Source organism: Peromyscus leucopus, chromosome 6 (assembly GCF_004664715.2).
Source record: "Peromyscus leucopus breed LL Stock chromosome 6, UCI_PerLeu_2.1, whole genome shotgun sequence".
NCBI classification, from domain to species: domain Eukaryota; kingdom Metazoa; phylum Chordata; class Mammalia; order Rodentia; family Cricetidae; genus Peromyscus; species Peromyscus leucopus.
Genome location: NC_051068.1, coordinates 105,790,614 through 105,808,367, shown reverse-complemented (window position 1 = coordinate 105,808,367; position 17,754 = coordinate 105,790,614). Strand labels below are relative to the sequence as shown.

Below are 17,754 nucleotides of genomic sequence, written 5' to 3'. Positions count from 1 at the left end.
GCTCTTCCTGTTCTCTTCTGTAAATCTTATTCTTACTCTGTGGCTTGCTGTGTGGCTGAGTGGCTGGCCCCTAGTCCTCCTTATTCTCTGGCTACTTCTTCCTTTCTTCCAGATTTCTCCTTCTAAATATTCTCTCTGCCTGCCAGCCCGCCTATCCTTTCTTCCGCCTGGCTATTGGCCATTGAGTTCTTTATTAGCCCATCAGGTGTTTTGGACAGGCACAATAATACAGCTTCACAGTTAAGCAAATGCAACATAAACAAAAGTAACACACCTTAAAATAATATTCTACACTCTGCTAGAGACATGATTTTCTGTGCTATATTTCATATATCCCTGAAGTAAAGACTCCTTATATGTTGTCAGTCTCTCTCTACCCTGTCTCACAGCCCCCATCAAGTCATTTCTCCATATATGTGATTTAAATGATACTGTATACCTTTAAGTATATATAATACATTTTTTTTAAACTTTAAAACTACTTCCCTGTCTTTGTTGTTCCTACTACTACTACTGTCATTTGAATGCTTGTTTAACATGTACAACCCTGGGTTTGATCCATAGGATTGCATAAATTTAAAAATTAGACATGGTGGTATATACTGTAATCCCAGTCACATAGGAGGCAGAGGCAGAAGACCAAAAGTTTAAGGTCATCCTCAGCTGCTTAGAGAATTCAAGTTCACCCTAACCTCAAAACAAAATCACAACAATAAAAATCCTTAAAGGTTCTCAATAGCTGTGTACATGGCTGCTCACTGCCATGTCTCCCCAGACAAAGGGGACACATCACATAGAACTAATAGTAACAGCACTGGATATAACTTGTCCTTTTAATTTGGGGGCTCTGAAATACAGGATTATGCCACTGTCTATTAAAAATTGTACTGATTAACAAGCATACCCCAAATTCCCTTAACAAATAAAAATATGAAGACTGCAGAACCCCCCACCCCCACATTCATTCTCCTTATATAGATTCTGTCTGCTGATGCAGCCCCTGGGGATCATTTCCTTAACATGGAATGGTCTAAGCTTGTAAAATCACGTGTTTTTATGTCACTTGTCAAAGCCATGGTCTTTCCTAATGGCAGAAGGATTGATGCCAGCTCTGGTACAATCTGATGTTGGAGTTTCCTTTACAACATTCTCCAGAAATGTTTGGTTATGCACTTTTCTAGATTGCAAGAATTAGTCAGGCAGGAAGAGAAGGCTCTTTGCTTTTTAAAGTGTCTACTCACCTTCTTCGGCAAGCCTCTTTATAACAGACCATTGATTCCTCTCCTGAACCCTCCTCCATTAGCCCATTAGCTCCGTTTCCAGGGCCAACCAGGTAAAGAGCACTGTTTGTTTCCACTTGTACATATTGTGGTTTGTACCTTTTTATTTTCTGTAGAGTTTTCAAGATCCTTTTGCAAAGTTTATTTTATTAACATTGAAGATTTCTCACATATCAGTTACAAGATTAGTATTAATCTTAAATGAAATAAAATTATGTGTCCAACTGCAGAAACTAACATGTAAGTTAAGCTTCAATCTTGAATCAGATATACATACACACACGCACATGAGAGAGAGAGAGAGAGAGAGAGAGAGAGAGAGAGAGAGAGAGAGAGAGAGAGAGCGAGCAACCTGGTCTCTCTCCCGATTTCAGTCCTGGTCTGAACTTATGGTGGACAGTTAGTTTGTAGCTTCCAGAGTTTCACATTGTTGTGAGAAGTGTTCCTTGATGATTTTAACTTTCTTGCCTTAATACCCCATACAAATACTTGGCAGCATATGAGACATACCATTTATTTCAACCTCTCAATACCATGACTTCAAAAAAAAAAAAAAAGGTTGGTTCAATAATTAAGAAATAAAAAGATTTATACAATATCAAAGATAATCCATGAGAAATTGTAGTTGAAATTCAATTAAAAAATTGAAATTTTTTAATCCCCCACTGTCTCACTGTTCATGGGTTCTGATTATGAATGAAAAGAAAAAAAAAACAATCACATTCAATTGATTTTCATTCCATTGAGTATTACTGACTTTTTAGTTTTAGTAATAGGGACAAAAAGACTGGGGAGGCATTTCGCTTCTTAATTAAAATGTTCCTCATTTCAAAAGCAGACATGTTCAGAAGTTCTGAGTTAAGTTTTTATACATTCTATCTCCAAACTGAAGGTAGACTTTGTAGACTGAGATTCTAGCAACAGGATGTGTCAGAAGCCATGACATTTGAATAGCATTTCATAACATTGTAGAAGCAGTTCTCTCTTGTCTTCATCTTGTTTATGATTTTATAGGATGCCTATCTAGTGGGGAACTAACATAGGACTTCTCAGGATCCACAGTAAAGATCGCTAAGCCTTTTGCTTGGCTAACAACAACCCTGCACTGTATGTATGTTTTGGAGGAAAAAGAAACCTCGGCAGATCATCTCACTTGAACAACTTGTTTAACAGAAAAGATGACGCCACAGACTGAGTGCTCCTCAGCTGAGACCCAAACCCCTGAGGAAGAGCAACAGATGAAAAGGATGATGGCAAAGCGGGCGAAAATCATCGGGGAGCTGATACAGACGGAGAGGGATTACGTCACGGATCTGGAGCTGTGCGTCAAAGAAGTGGTCCAGCCGCTGAGAAACAAACAGGTGAATCCAAGTTTGAGATTGCTCTTCTTTTCCTAGTATTTTCTCTCATATTCTAAACAGATACAGCAGCACTATGAAGTCTAAGCACCCGATATCATTGGAGTGGTGGGTGTATCTTTCTAAGGGTTTCTAGCCCTAAATTCAGAGAACTCATCGGGTCCTAATTTGGGTATCGAGGAGGGGAAGTGCTGTCTCCCTATTTAGCAGAGGAAACAATATTCACAAACTGATAAGAAGGAAATTCAGGTTTTTTTTTCCACCATGAAATTTCTGTGTTCTTCCTGGAATTTTCCCTGAAATAGGTAACACATTGGGGGAATGGGCTTTTAGCAGTCTTGGGTACAAGCTGTTTAATTCAGTGATGATCACAGATTCAAAAGAGAAAATGGATGTAAGCCCTACCACCAGAGCTGAGTTAAACTCATAACTACTTAGCTAAGTAAAATTTAACATAAAAATTAACCTGAATGTAGGTAAAAATTTTCTGTTTGGTAGAGGTGGACCTAAACAAAACTCCAAGTGTCTATAAGTGAATAATTCTTCTCCCCTTAAGGTCTTTTTTGGGAATTATTTTGTAGGATGTTCTGCTGGGGATGTCTTTCTGTATGCTGTGAATGTGTTGCTATGATTGATTGATAAATAAAATGCTGATTGGCCAGTAGCCAGGCAGGAAGTACAGTATAGGCAGGATAAGCAGAGAGGAGAATTCTGGGAGGAGGAAGGCTGAGTCAGGAGACACTGCCAGCCGCCGCCCGCCATGAGAAGCCATGTGGCAATTTATAGATTAATAGAAATGGGTTAATTTAAGATATAAGAATAGATAGCAAGAAGCCTGCCACGTCCATACAGTTTATAAGTAATATAAGTCTCTGTGTGTTTACTTGGGTCTGATCGGATGCGATCAGAGCGGGACTGGAGAAAACTCTGACTACAATGTTCAGCTTAGAATGGACGTTATTTCATTTACCAATTCATCACTTACTTATTAAATTGCATGATCATTGACTCTGTTCTCAGCACTGGGCCCTTGTGTGGTTACTCTCTAGTGCAGGCGAGGAAGTCATACAACAAATAAATAAACAAATAAAATGGAAATATATTAGTTGGTGTTAAGCACACCAACTAACGCAGGGAAAGGGGCTGAGGTATGGAGGAGAGTGGCGGTGCTTCCATTCCAAGGAGAGTGATAAACAAAGACCTTTCTAGGGTGCACGTCAGAACAGAGAGTGGAAGTAAGAGGGGTTCAAGGCAGGGCAAGGACATGAACAAGGATCTCAGCAGTGTTGGAAATGGTCCTTGTATACAATCCAAACAGTTCAACAATAAGGAGAAAGCAAATGTATAAACACATCCCTGCACTCAAAGAAAATCACTGACCAGTTGGGGGACTTTCAGATATTGGGGGCTTATCCACACAGACACACACACACACACACACACACACACAACACACACACACACACAGAGAGAGAGAGAGAGAGTTTTCATACAAAAGTGTGTAGTCTTACATTTTCATTCAAAAATCTATTGCAAATCTGTTCATGACTTCTAATACTTCTAAGTATTTTTCTGCTGTTACTGATCCCTAGATAAATATCTTTTGTTTGTTTGTTTATTTGTCTACTTACTTCCTTAGAATAGATTCTCAGAAAGGAAATGTTTGAAAGCATATTAGGATGGAGCATGATGGCACATGCCTATGATCCCAGCATACAGGAGGCAGAGGGAGGTGGATCTCTGAGTTTGAGATCAGCCTGTCTAGAGTTTCAGACCAGCCAGGGCTACATAGAAAGACGATGCCTCAAAAAACAATGTAATTAAGGTTTTTTTTATTGTTTGTTTGTTTGTGTCTCTTTTTTTGCTGTTGTTGTTTGTTTTGTTTTTAATGTCAACTGTCGACCAAAATTCAGTAGTTCTGATTCTCATTCCTAGTGGTTGGGAGGTCTTTCCTCCTGAAAAAAAAAAAAAAAAAAAAAAAAAAAAAAAAAAAAAAAAAAAAACATGTTCTTATATATTTCTTAGTCTTTATAATTTAGTCCCCTTTCACATTCTTAACTTTTTAAAAAAATTATTGTTTATATATTCCTCATTATTTTATAACACATTTTTGAGTATTCTTTTTCCTTCCTACATGCTGTGAATAACTTAGTTTGTCTTTTGCCTTCTAACTTTAAGAGTTAGGGTTTTGTTTTTTGTTTGTTTGTTTTACTGTGTTTATACATTTGGTTCAGGATTTAGTTTCTTATCCACGATTCATGTATCCACAATTATAAAACCATTATTAGTTAGTTGTACTAACAACAATCATATTCCTACCCCACCAGTGTATGTAACCTCTGGAAGCAGAATATCTGTTGCTCCCTTAGCCCATGTTGTGTGTGTGTGTGTGTGTGTGTGTGTGTGTGTGTGTGTGTGTGTGTGTTCACATGTGTTGAGGGCACATGTTTGTGAATAGTACTGGTGTATATTGGGGGACCAGAGCCCCCTTCAGTTGCTGTCCATTTATTGATTGAGATGGTCTTATCACTGAACCTGGATATCACCCTTAGGGGGAGTCTTAGTTTGCTCTGGGGATTTTCTGTCTCTGCTCACCAAAGGTTAGGATTATTAGCCAGCTGCTGTACCAGCTGGTATTTTTATGAATATAGGGATGCTGATCCATCTCTACAATCTCCTATTTCTTAATAAGGGATTCTTCACATAAATACTAGGAAAGCGATCATTTACAAATGGCAAGGTACCAATGTAGGTGAATGAATCCTTGATGCAGAAGTTACTTCAGGTGGTCCCAACTTTCTCTGCACCAAAAACCATCAATTTCACCCAAGAGCCTCCTGTGTATCAAGCCCTGAACCCATCACCTCCTCAATGTTCTCATTTGATCCCTTAATAGTTCCCGAATAAGACGGTAACTGGCAGTTCTGATCAATTCTATAAGTAGAAATAATATTCACAGTAACAAAATTTTTCTGTATTACTCCTAAGTAAATAAAAGCATTTTTGGGGTGTTTTCTGCTATTTCATATAAATTAGTAATATCTTATATTACCCCTATTCTGGGAAACTCATATGTATTAGTAGAATGTTCATTCATATGCTTAATGAAATATTGATTTTAAGTGCATCCAGAGCCTACCATGACCTACCTACCCTTCTCATGGTACAGTTGACCTATCAACTCCTACCTTGGAAAACTGTAGGAAGTAGTCCACCACATTTATATCCTCCCTTTCTCCCTTTTTTGACACCCGTTTGAGGGAAATTCAATTGCAATATAAAAATGGTGCCTGCGATATGGGTTCCTGAGTGCCTTCCTTGTTCATACCCCATGATCTCTTTTCAACCCCACCTGAGCCACTTGCTCCAGGGTCTCCCCAGAACCCGTCACTACCCATGACGTTTTTCCTCTAACAGTCTGAATTTCCAGCTTACTGTGCCACTGGCCTCGTCTCCTCTCTTTCTTTCAATTCCCACTGGTGGCTCCAAGCCACTGTCCTTATCATCTCTCCCCACCTCTCAGGCCCACACATGGCTCAGTTTTATGAGCCTTTATGGCCATCATTTCTTTTTTTTTTTCAATTTCCTACTCTGGAAAGCAAAACCCTGCCCTGGTGAAGTTCAACTTTGTGTCGACTTCATACTTTACTTATGTGATGAAATCATCTCCTAAAAGTCAAGAGCACTTTCTTTACATGATCCCTGGCAATGTTGTGAAGGGATGTAAGAGGAATGTCAACTATAAAAATTCCCCAGGAAGATCTAACTGAGGATTAGAATAGACCACCAGAGCCCCTTTTGACAAGCTGCAACAGTGTTACGGGCAAAGCAGAATAAAGTTGAGGTGTCCGTTCCCCACTTCTGGAGTGTTTTATACACAGCGTGTTTCAAAGTCAGCCTACTATACTAAATATCTGCCTATGTGATAAGCTGGAGATTGCTATAAAAAAGACAAAATATAAGAAAATGCCTCTCCCAGGATTCAGAGTCCATGTTTGCATCCAATGTAATAAGAAGTTCACTCAGCAGGAAGATGTTGGCAGTCTGAAACCACGTGCTGTGCTGGTGGGCTGAGCTGATGCTGCTCACCAGATGCCATGGTTGGGCTGGCCTCTCGTGCATGGTCTGAGTTTTGCTTTCATTTCTGTTGCTGCAATAAAATTGCCTGACAAAAAGCAACTTACAGGAGAAAGGGTTCATTTTAGCTTACAGTTCCAGGTCACGTAGTCCTTCGTTGTGGGAAAAGCATACAGGTAGGAGCTTGAAGAGGCTGATCACATCACATAGTGGGAGGAAAAGGCATGCCTACTTATTTGTGCTTAGCCACCTCCCTGTGTTACACAGTCCAGGACCCAAATGCAGGGAATGGTGTTGCCCATAGTGGATATTTCAGTTAATATAATGAAATCAGTCCCTCCCAGGCATGCCCACAGGCTAATCTGACCCAGGTAATCCCTCACTGAGATTCCATTCCCAGGTGATTCCAGACTGTGTGCAGTTGGAAGAACTCTACCTCATCATGTACTTCTTATAGACAATTCTCAAGGCAGATGGCTAAGACAAAGCATTTATGGTGCTTCATTATGTGTATTTAACTTCAGCTCACAATGCTGCGAATCACGTCTCAGTTCTACTCACACTTGCTATGTTATCCTAATGAAGCTGACTAGAGCTTGATGGTTTATTTTCCTATAGTTCTCTTCGCTCAGGCGTGACAAGATTATTGCCCTCCTCACTGTGAAGTTCAGTTTTGTACTATTTTTCTAACTGTCATCTCTGACTATGTTGTAATTGAAATTCTTTTGCCTGTCCTCTACTTCCTGAAGTTTTCATTTTTGACTGAGTAATAAGCCCTCCAGGATGTATATAACTCTTATAAACATGTACATGAGTGTAGAAGTAGCTGATACATGCTATCAGTTCATTAACTGTTCAACTCTTCAATTTCATTAACTCCTTCACTTCTTAACTGCTGGACTGTGCACACTACCCACCTGCCCTCCATTACAGCCAAAGTATGTAAAGGAACTCATGACTTTCAAGTCACCTTGAGAACAATTAAGTTAGTTAAGTTAATTAGTTAAGTCTGAGGCAAACTATGCGTTGCTTAACCTGATGCAACGTGTGTGTGTGTGTGTGTGTGTGTGTGTGTGTGTGTGTGTGTGTGTATTAGGCTGGAGGTGATGTTAGGAAGTCACCTAATCCATCATCTTTTGTGTGTGTGTAAATTCAGGCTATTGCCAGTAAAAACAAGGCATTTTGTGTAAGTAAACATTAAAGAAGAAGATAGAAAACCCAGGGGAGCACCAGCATTACCTGGTTTAGTTCAGTGAGTGGTGTACAAATGAGTGAGTAGATGTAGCCTCTTAACTGACAATTCTTCTCTGACAGTCATGGTGGCAATTTTAACCTTCACTGTAGGGCTTTCTGTCACATGTCTCCACTGACCTGAAAGCAGGCCACATTTCCCTAAGCAGCATTGCCATTGGTTGTCAAGAAGGGAAGAGTACCCACAACACTCAGTGTTGAAATATTTAATGGGAAAACAGGTCTAGTTATTATCTCAACAAGAGGAGAGTCTCTATGGTTTTTGGCAGTAAATCAAACTAAATCAAAGCAGAGCAAGCCAAGCTAACACTGGACTTTTATCCTATGTGTCAGGAAAGGACAAAAGATGGTCAAAAATAATAGAGGAATTTGAGTGCACATATTTATTTTCATTTATATTTAGTTTTCAATTTCTAATTCTCACATATTGCAAAAGTACCATAGACCTCAAGGGGCCCAATGCCAGCTTTAGCTTTGTCCTTTCCTAGAGCAGTGGTTCTCAACCTGTGGATTGAACCCTTTGGGACTGAAAGACCCATTCACAGGGGTCACCTAAAACCATCGGAAAACACAGATGTTTACATTACGATTCACAACTTTATCGAACTTACAGTTATGAAACATCAATAAAAATAATTTTATGTTTGGGGTCACTGTGACATGAGGAACTGTAATAAAGGGTTGCAGTGTTAGGAAGGTTGAGAACCACTGCCCTCAAGGAAAGCCAGGTACAGTCTCTTTCCACTCTTCCAAGAGTATGAGTATTTCCCTTACCTTTGTTTACAGGTAGTCTAACTGTGTGCCTTCTGCTTGAAATGGTATCTTTCCTGGAAAGTGGCAAGAAAAATAATTTCTGTAATTTCATATTGACCCAAGTTCATCGGACTCTTCTGTTCAATTTTACATACACTGTGTGGCAACAACTTTGTAAATAAAATTTGTTAGAAAACTATTAGGAGAGGAGGCTGGGGAGACGACTCAGTTGGGGAAGCGCTTGCCATGGCAGTGTGAAGACTCTGGTAAAAGTGACGTCATCTGTAACCCCAGCTGTGGTGGAAGTGGCCAGGGAGACACTTGGAAGATAAGTGGCCAACTACTGTAGCCAATCTGTGGGTTCTAGACTCAGTGAGAAACCTGTTTCAAAAATCGTGTGGCAACCAACAGAGAAAGATATCCAACATCGACCTCTGGCCTCCACACCTGCACACACAGGTGACTACACATGGACACACTCACGCACATGCCCACATAAACAAATACATATGCATACACCACGCATGCACACATACACCAAAGTAAAAAAGAAAAAAAGAGTATTTTTCAATAAGTAATCTATGCTCAGAAAGAAGCATAATAAATATTTTGACTTGTTATCTAAGCACAAACATATTCAAATATTTTCTGAAGTTAGAATTTGTAGTATAGATATTGATTGGAACCTTTTCCCTGTGAAGAGTATATTCATATTAGTTCCTGTCTTGAACAACAAATATTGAGTGGGGAAAAAATGGTTCTTTGTAATGTAAGGAATTGTAATTTTAAAGAAAATCCTGTTCATGTTATCTAAACTCAGATCCCAGTTTACAATGGTGTTGAAACACTTAGGTTGGCAATCTGTTGTTTTAGGTACCAGTGGCAGAAACTAAGTTGAGTAGTTGTTCTATGTGACATGTAACACAATAGATCAATGTCCTACCATGCGTGTCCTTCAAGATCTAAACTGAATGACGTCAGCCCGTGACAGGGGACATGGAAGAGAGAGTAAGATGGGCAGGTCTGCTCAGTCCTGTTGCTAAGGGCAATGGAGGGAAGGCCCTACAGGACCCAGAGAAGTCAGCTTCCTGCCTCTGCCAGGTGAAGGTGTTCTTCCCTGACAGAGATGGTTACATACGAGAAGAGCTCATCAACTTTGTGAAAGCATGGTGTAGATCAAATTATCTCTGAAAAGAGAAAAACAGGAGGGAAATATAAATGCACTGTAGTAATGAAAACACATTTAAATACAAGACAATGGAAGTTTGTATATGAAAAGGATGGACATGGTCCAGTTGATTTCCTATGAATTCTGATCTATACTTATTATGTTTGAGTTCAATGAAGGGCTTTTATGTCCCTTTTGAGGTGGTTGTGGATTTTAATGGCTCCTTTCTCACCACAGAAAACTGTTTGTGTACCATAGGAAGGATACTACGAATTTCAATACGTGTTCTGGACATCTCCAGGCATTCTACTTCCTGCTGCCTCTTCTGAGTCTCCACTGGCCTGGGCATCTCTGATGCCTATCATAACCCTTAGGTTGTAACTGTGTATTTGGCTCCCATCTGTCTTTCTACATGAACGACAGAAGCACTACAATGCACTGTGGTCTTATGGCAGAGCTGGTGGACTGCTTGCTTGGCATGCAGTTTCAGAGTGTCTGCTTAGATGCATAGCTGAAATAACTCCTAGTTCTTTCTGGTCCCCTACCCACCTCTCTCCCTAGCCCAGCTGCTCAGCCCACTATTCATAACAAGAATCAGAGTTTGAAACACAATGCAATCATGCTGCTGTTGTGGGACAAAAGACAAAATTACTATTATGACAGCTCACTAAAATATGGGATTAAAGAACAAGCAGAAATATTTTATCTAGTAATGATCAAAACATATTCAGCCTTTCCAGTTAGTTGGGTGACACACAGAAAGGGGAAAGATAATTAGGCTTCACAAAGTTTTTTGCTAAAATTTGATCTATATAATCAATAGAGGAACTATATGTGAATAAATGTTTGGTTGGGAGCTTTTATTTCATAGAAAAAATTCTTGTCCAAATTGTCTTCTTTAGTTGTTGCCTCCATCAAAATACTGTACTTCTTTTGCTTAAAAAGCATCTGTAAGACATTTTCTTTTTCTCTTTTCTGATGTCTAGCTACAATACACATTCCTGTTCCGAACTTTTCAAGTTGCATTCTAGACGTAAAATAGTCCATTTTGGCCCAATGACCACAACTTTAATCTTAAAGTGAGTTTCTTTCTAAAGTCTCATTTCTTCCATGACACCACCCTAAACTAAGCAGAATGATTTAGTTGTGTATTTTAGACATGACTTAATTGTTCAATCATTACTCTTCACTTATAACTTATCCTACCCCACCTCACAAAAATCTAGTGCACTAGAACTGTAGTTCTACTAACCATTGCCATTAAGGAAACCCAAGAAAAGGCATATGAGATCCTGTTATATTACATTTTACAATTACATGTAAATCTATGATTATTTCTAAATGAAAAGCTTAATTAAAATCTAATGCTCTTATTTTCACTGTCTCCCTCCCTTTCATTCATCCTAAATCATCCTTTTAAATGTATATATAATTTTATATGAAAGGATAAGCTTTTCTTTTATCTTGTTCATTATTTCAAGTTTTCTGATTATTTTTATTGTGATTTTTAGTGATGTTGAAATGCGCTTTCAGGCCTACAAACACACATTAGATTATGTAGAAGACGCATTATGATGTATAATAATCTCTTATTGTATCTCTCCCAATGTATCTGGTGTATTTCTGAGGATACAATTAGAATCCCAGAAATCTTTCTGCATTATGAAAAGGTCAACTCACTTCCTCCTATCACGTCCACCTCCTCTTCAATCTTCTTCCTTTTAAAGTTCAGTCATTCCTGAGACCAAACCCCTCCAACATCACAAGACCTCATAGACTTCAGTGAATACAGAGATCAACATCACAAGACCTCATAGACTTCAGTGAATACAGAGATCAAAGGCAGGCTGATTACACAAAACAAAGCATGTCCAAGAAGCATAGGGCAAAATACACAAATCTGGGGTATTACATTAGATAGAAATCAGAGAAAAATAAAAAATAATGCCAGCTATCTGTAACTAAGTTAGTGTAACTAAGTTAGTTCAAAAGAAATACACTCGAGTTTCTGATTCTGCTTTATACTAGATCTTTTGAGCTACTATGATGACTTTAAATATCATAACCTTGCTGGAAATTTCATTTAAATATTGGTATAAATATTGCTTGAATTTTCAGAAATACTGATTTTCATAGTTAATAATATGACGTCACAATGGTGAATCCTGTGATTTATACGGCCATGTTAGAGCTTCATTTTTTTTGTTTTTTTAAGCTTAACTACCTCTTCTGTGTGAAATCCAATACTTATCACATAAATCTAGGCCATAACCCTCTACAATATGGCCAGATTCTCGAAGTCTTGTTGTGAAATCCAAACAATGAGAAAAAAAATACCAGTAGAAAACTGGGTGTGGTGGCGCACACCTGTTACTTTAGCACTCAAAATATAGAGACAGGTGATGCAAAGTTGAAGGTCATCCTTGGCTACATCAGCAGACAGTTCAAAGTTAGCCTTGGATCCCCAAGACCCTGCCAGAAAGAGAGAGACAGACAGACAGAGGCAGATAGGCAGACAGAGAAAGGGGAAGACAGAGAGAAAGGAGTAAGGGAGACTTCAGGGACTCAGGGGAGTCCTCTTTGCTTTTCTAAAGCTTGATTCTATTTTTTAAATTCTATTATTATTTATTTTATGTGTATGGGTATTTTACCTGCATGTATGTCTGTGCACCACGCACGTGTCTGGTGCCCTTGGAGGCCAGAAGAAGGCACCAGACCCCCTAGGACGAGAGTTACAAATAATTGTGAGTCACCGTGTAGATGCTGGGAATTGAACCTGGACCATCTGAAAGAGCAGCCAGTGCTCTTAACTGCTGAGCCATCTTTCCATTCCTAAAACCTCATTGATAAGAGAAGTTCTGATGTTTGTTGGAGACAAGTCATGGACAGGAAAGAAAGCTCAGGAGGCAAAATTTACTTGTCATGCAAGTGAGGACCCGTGTTTGGTTTCACAGAACCATATAAAGCTGCACATAGTAACACACATCTGAACTCCCAGTGCCCCTAAGAGAGACAGGAGGTAGAGATGGGTGACTCCCTGGAAGCTCAAGGGACAGCTATCCTGATGTATACAGTGAGGAACAACTTAAGACCTGGTGGAAGGTGAGGATGAACACCTGAAGTTGTCCTCTGACCTCCACACAAGCATGTGCCTGGACACACACGCACACACGCACACGCACACACATGCATGCATGCACACACACACACACACCCCACATGCATACATAGAAAATTAAAATAAATACATAAAAAAGAGTTTTGAAAGAAAGTCACAGTTGTAAGATGTTGAATTTTAAAATGAAAAACTACAGAAAATGAATCCATTAGTACTCATATCCACCCCGCCTCTCTCAAGTGCTGACACTTAGCCACAGGCTTCCTTTCCTTTTCTGTCTCCCTAGGAGGGACATTTCAGTCTTGCCATCCTGGAAGACACATAGCTTGCTGTCATTTTGGATTCAGAATTAGTTGAGGATGAAAGTGGTACACCATGTTCTCATGAGTGAAACCTCTTTTCCTGGAGGGAACTCCTTTATCATTGCTTGTTCAGGAACCCTCCTCTTAGAAATGAAAGGATATTTTTTAATCCCAGCATTGCTGGGTTTTGATGTAGACTATTCTTCTACTGTTACATTTATAAACCTCCTCTAAACTACACTGAGGGTGAATGTAGTTACCTCTAATTTTTCTAATCTATAGTTCAGTATAGATTAGAACCCACTGGACCAATGAAAAGATAACTAAACAAATTTTCCAGTTCTGTGCAGATATTGGAATGCTCGGAACTGAAAATCAGAGATGTGATATACAAATCCGCTTTAAAACCCAAGAACATCCTATTCAGCCTGGGAAGATGGTTGACCCTGCACCCATTACTTCACCTCCTAGAATGGAGATGCACATAAAACCATTTCAATTGCTTTTAATTGTCGGTGGTAAGCAGTGAAAATCCACTGGCTATGATTATGATAATGAGCTCCTAACCATCCTGAATGAAAAGCTTGTGAACTTGTGGCTGGCTTACTTGGGTGTAGATCAATGTAGACGTGTGTGTCAGTACAAGAGCCATAAATTTCAGATCTCAGAAAGTAACCCTGGAGCAAGGAAACTCTGAATGTTCAGTTAAGGGAAAGAATAGTAACCTAGACATGGTGGCACACATCTGTAATCCACCAAGTGAGGAGTATTGCAAGGTTAAGACTTGCCTAGGCTACATAATGAGTTCAAGTCAAGCACTGGCAAAGTAGTGAGACCTTGTCTCAAAATTAAAAATAATAGTAATAATAAGGGATGTACCTCAATGGTAGAGCATTTGCTAGGCATAAATAAAGCCTCAAGTTCAATCTCCAGTCCAAAAAATAAAAACAAACAAAAATAGCAGGGGGTCAGGAAGGAAAAACACGGGGAAAATAAGTTTTTGTTAGTAATGACTTTCAATCAGCACTTTAGGCACAGACAAGGTTGATGGCTTCATGAATCAGTGAATTAATGAGTTTTAGGTCATGGAAGTATACAAAGTCATATGAAATTCAGCTCCTATTATAAAAAAGATCCCTTAGAACCAGTCATCAGAGGTGATAGGTTTCTTACAGTTATGAGAAGCTGTAAAGCAAGACAGTGATTGATAGGTGCAGTTGGAGTTCAGAGAAGGGACATATCCCTTCCAGACGGATTGACGGGGCACTATTTCATGGAGACTGTGATATATACAAACAAGATAGCTAATGTTTGTCAAGACCCTAGTGCTCCTAATGCCTGCTACTGAACTCTGCATGGATAGCATGTGAATATCTGTTGTGATCCTGACCTAGAAGAGTGTGTAAGAAGTAAAGAAAATGCCTCCTAAGCACATTGATGCACAAAGAGCAATTATCAACGTCTTTCAAGATGACATTAGAAATAATCATGACAGAAGGCAGTTCATGATTAGTTATGCTAATGAGTTATGCAGCAAACAATTGCTTTAGACGTTAACAGAGCAAGTGTTTGCTTCCCTGACCTATTTGCCGCATTCAACAGAAACCACAGACTGCTGCTGCCCCTGCCTCTGTGGTTTGACATCACCTCCGAACACTAGTGTAGTTCAGGGCTTAGATTTGGTTCTCTTAGTCTACAGCCATCCACAGGGCATCTGATCTGGCTCCATGGCTATAAATTAGCTGCATTCTGATGCTTGGCCAGCCTCAGCCCTGAGGTTGACCTGAAGTCCTGTTCTGTTTATCTGACCTCTTGCTCAAATCACTTCATGACTACATGACATCTCAAATTCAACATGCCCGGAATTAATTTCCTGGTTCCCTTGAACACGTCTCCCTTCTCCAGGTACATACATTTTCTGAAGTTCATGTGCTGGACACTTAATTCTCAGTGCAACAGTGTTGGGAGAGGTAATTCGTTACCAGGGGCTCTGCTCTCCCGATGGGATTAATGCTCTTAAAGCCCAGTGGGTTTAAACCTCTTTCATGCATTTTCTTCTTCTCTTACACTTTCTTGCATGAGATGACAGAGGACTGATATCACCAGCTCCAAGCCTCTTGATCATGGATTTCCCACACTCTAGAACTATAATACGTATATCTCTGTTCTTTATAAATTGCCCAGCTTCCGGTATTCACTTACAGCAGAGCACACGGGCCTTGCAGTCTGTTTCATCTCAGTAAACGGCAGCTCCATCCTCCTAGTTGCTCAGGCAACCCCGCACGCCCACCCCAAGAGTATCACTGCAAGCACTTTAATTTTCTGTTCTTAGTCAAAAGGCTCTGGAGTGAGCTTCCTCACTCAGGACTCCTTGAGTCTGACCAGTCCCTGATCTGGTCTTTAATCACTTCCTTGGCTCCATCCCTCTTCCTTCTCTGAGATTTCCCCCCAAAGCTTAATTTTTTTCTGTGCTATGTCAGTCTGTCCAATTCTGAACTTCTCTCCCAGAGTACTTTGGTGGTCATTGGGTAACTTGGCTGCTTAGCTACAAGACTAGCTGTGAAATTGACTCAGCTCACAGGATGACTTAATTAGTCACTTAGAATCTAGTTTCTCTGCAAGAAATTTCACACATACAAATCAGCAGTTTTGAGAAACCCGATGAAATAATGGCTAGTTTACCCCGAAAGGCTTTGTAATCTAGAAGCCAACTGTCTAAGTAAATGCCACAGTAATTAGAGAATCATCCAAGCATAGTGTTTGCCAGGGCTCTGTGCCAACATTCGCTTTTCCCACTCACTGTGATTTCTGTTCTGTAAGCATTCCCTCCTCCGTTTCTTCCTCCTTAACTAAGAGCTAGTTCTTCCAGCTCAGGATGTCCGCCCTGGAGCTCTCCTTCTCAAGTCTGTATTTCATGTATCTCCTGCTCTGTTCCTCTCCAAGTGTACTTATTTCAATTGAAACATCATAGGACTTTAATATTGAGTCTGAGTTAATATTGGAATGTGCGAGTGTACGCATGCATCCAAGACTCATTGTAAGTCAATACCTGGAACTTTTTTAGAGAAGGTCATGGGACCAAAGATCTGTTAGGCCAAGTCAGATGACACCCACTTTGAATAGTAATAGTAGTAGCTAGGATAAATGGAAAAAATCCAAATTGGACTTTACTTGATTCTACATTTATTGCAAAATTTCTCCAAATAGAAGCACTAAAACTTTTCTAGCAGTAGATTCCAGAAGCATTTGGTTGAAAATAATTACCCTGTTTTTCCAAAGCAACATTATTTACTTTCTTTTGTGTTCTACAGGCATTGTGTATACATCATGTGCATGTATCTGGGACTCTGAAGTGGCATGATTGTCATAATAAGATTAGAAGCCTAAAATTAAAGTCGAGATCAGGGTTGCAATAACTGAGCATTAAGAAACTCAATATTCATGACTTATTAAAACTTGTTTTTAAAAAGATTAATTAATTAAGGTCTGTGTATGGAAGTATATGCATATGTGTATGGGTATGTGCACCCATATGCACATGCAAAATCCAGAAGCTTGTTTAGTATCTGTCTCTATCACTCTCTGCCTATTTCTTTGAGTCGGGGTCTTTTCCTGAAGCCAGCTCACATATTTTTTGCTGTTGTTCAGCTAGGCTGGAAGCTAGCAAGGCCAAAAGATCCCTCCTGTCTCTGCCCTCATTGGAGCTGGAGGTACAGGCCTTTGTGGACGCTCAGATCATCGTGTGTGTGCTGGGATCTGAACTCTAGTTCCCATGATTGTACAGGAAGTGCTCTTAACTGCGGAGCTGACTCTTCACCCCTTTCCCCCAGAACTTGTTAGAATCCCTACAAATATTAGTAACCTGAACTCAGCATTCTATTTATGAACGGCATCAGAAGGAATTAATCACAGGAATGGACAAGGATGGATCTAGGTCTACTTACAATCGTAAAAAAACGGCAACTTGACAAAGAAGACTGTAGTTGGAATTTTCTTCGGGCTGCTAACCAGCTCCCAAATAAAGACGTGGATACTTATTAATTATGAATGTTCGGCCTTAGCTTAGGCTTGTCCCACTAGCACTTTTACATTTTGCCTCAGGGTTTTTACCTTTCATTCTGTATGTCTTACTTTCCTGCTTCCTCCACATCTGGCTGACTGACCTGGCGTCTCCCTGTCATCTCTTTTTCTTTCTCCCCTGAGCCTAAATTTCTCCTCCTCCTTACTCTCCCTGCCTAGAAGTTCCACCTATACCTCCTCCCTCACTATTGGTCATTCAGCTTTTTATTAGATCAGTCAGGTGCCTTAGACAGGCAAGGTAAAACAGCAACACATCTTTACATAATTAAACAAATGTAACACATCTTTACATAGTTAAATAAATACAACACATCTTTACATAGTTAAACAAATATTCTGCAACAGAAGTCCACAGTGTTTCCACATA

The 17,754-nt window shown here is 39.7% G+C and overlaps 1 protein-coding gene across 1 annotated transcript in view; it reads left to right on the top strand.

The window, feature by feature from the left end:
• The window catches only part of Arhgef38 (Rho guanine nucleotide exchange factor 38), a 114,006-nt gene that overhangs the window by 26,400 nt on the left and 69,852 nt on the right, over positions 1-17,754 (top strand). Inside the window, 1 exon segment of the mRNA XM_037207121.1 lies at positions 2,454-2,641. Coding sequence (XP_037063016.1) covers positions 2,454-2,641 — 188 coding nt within the window.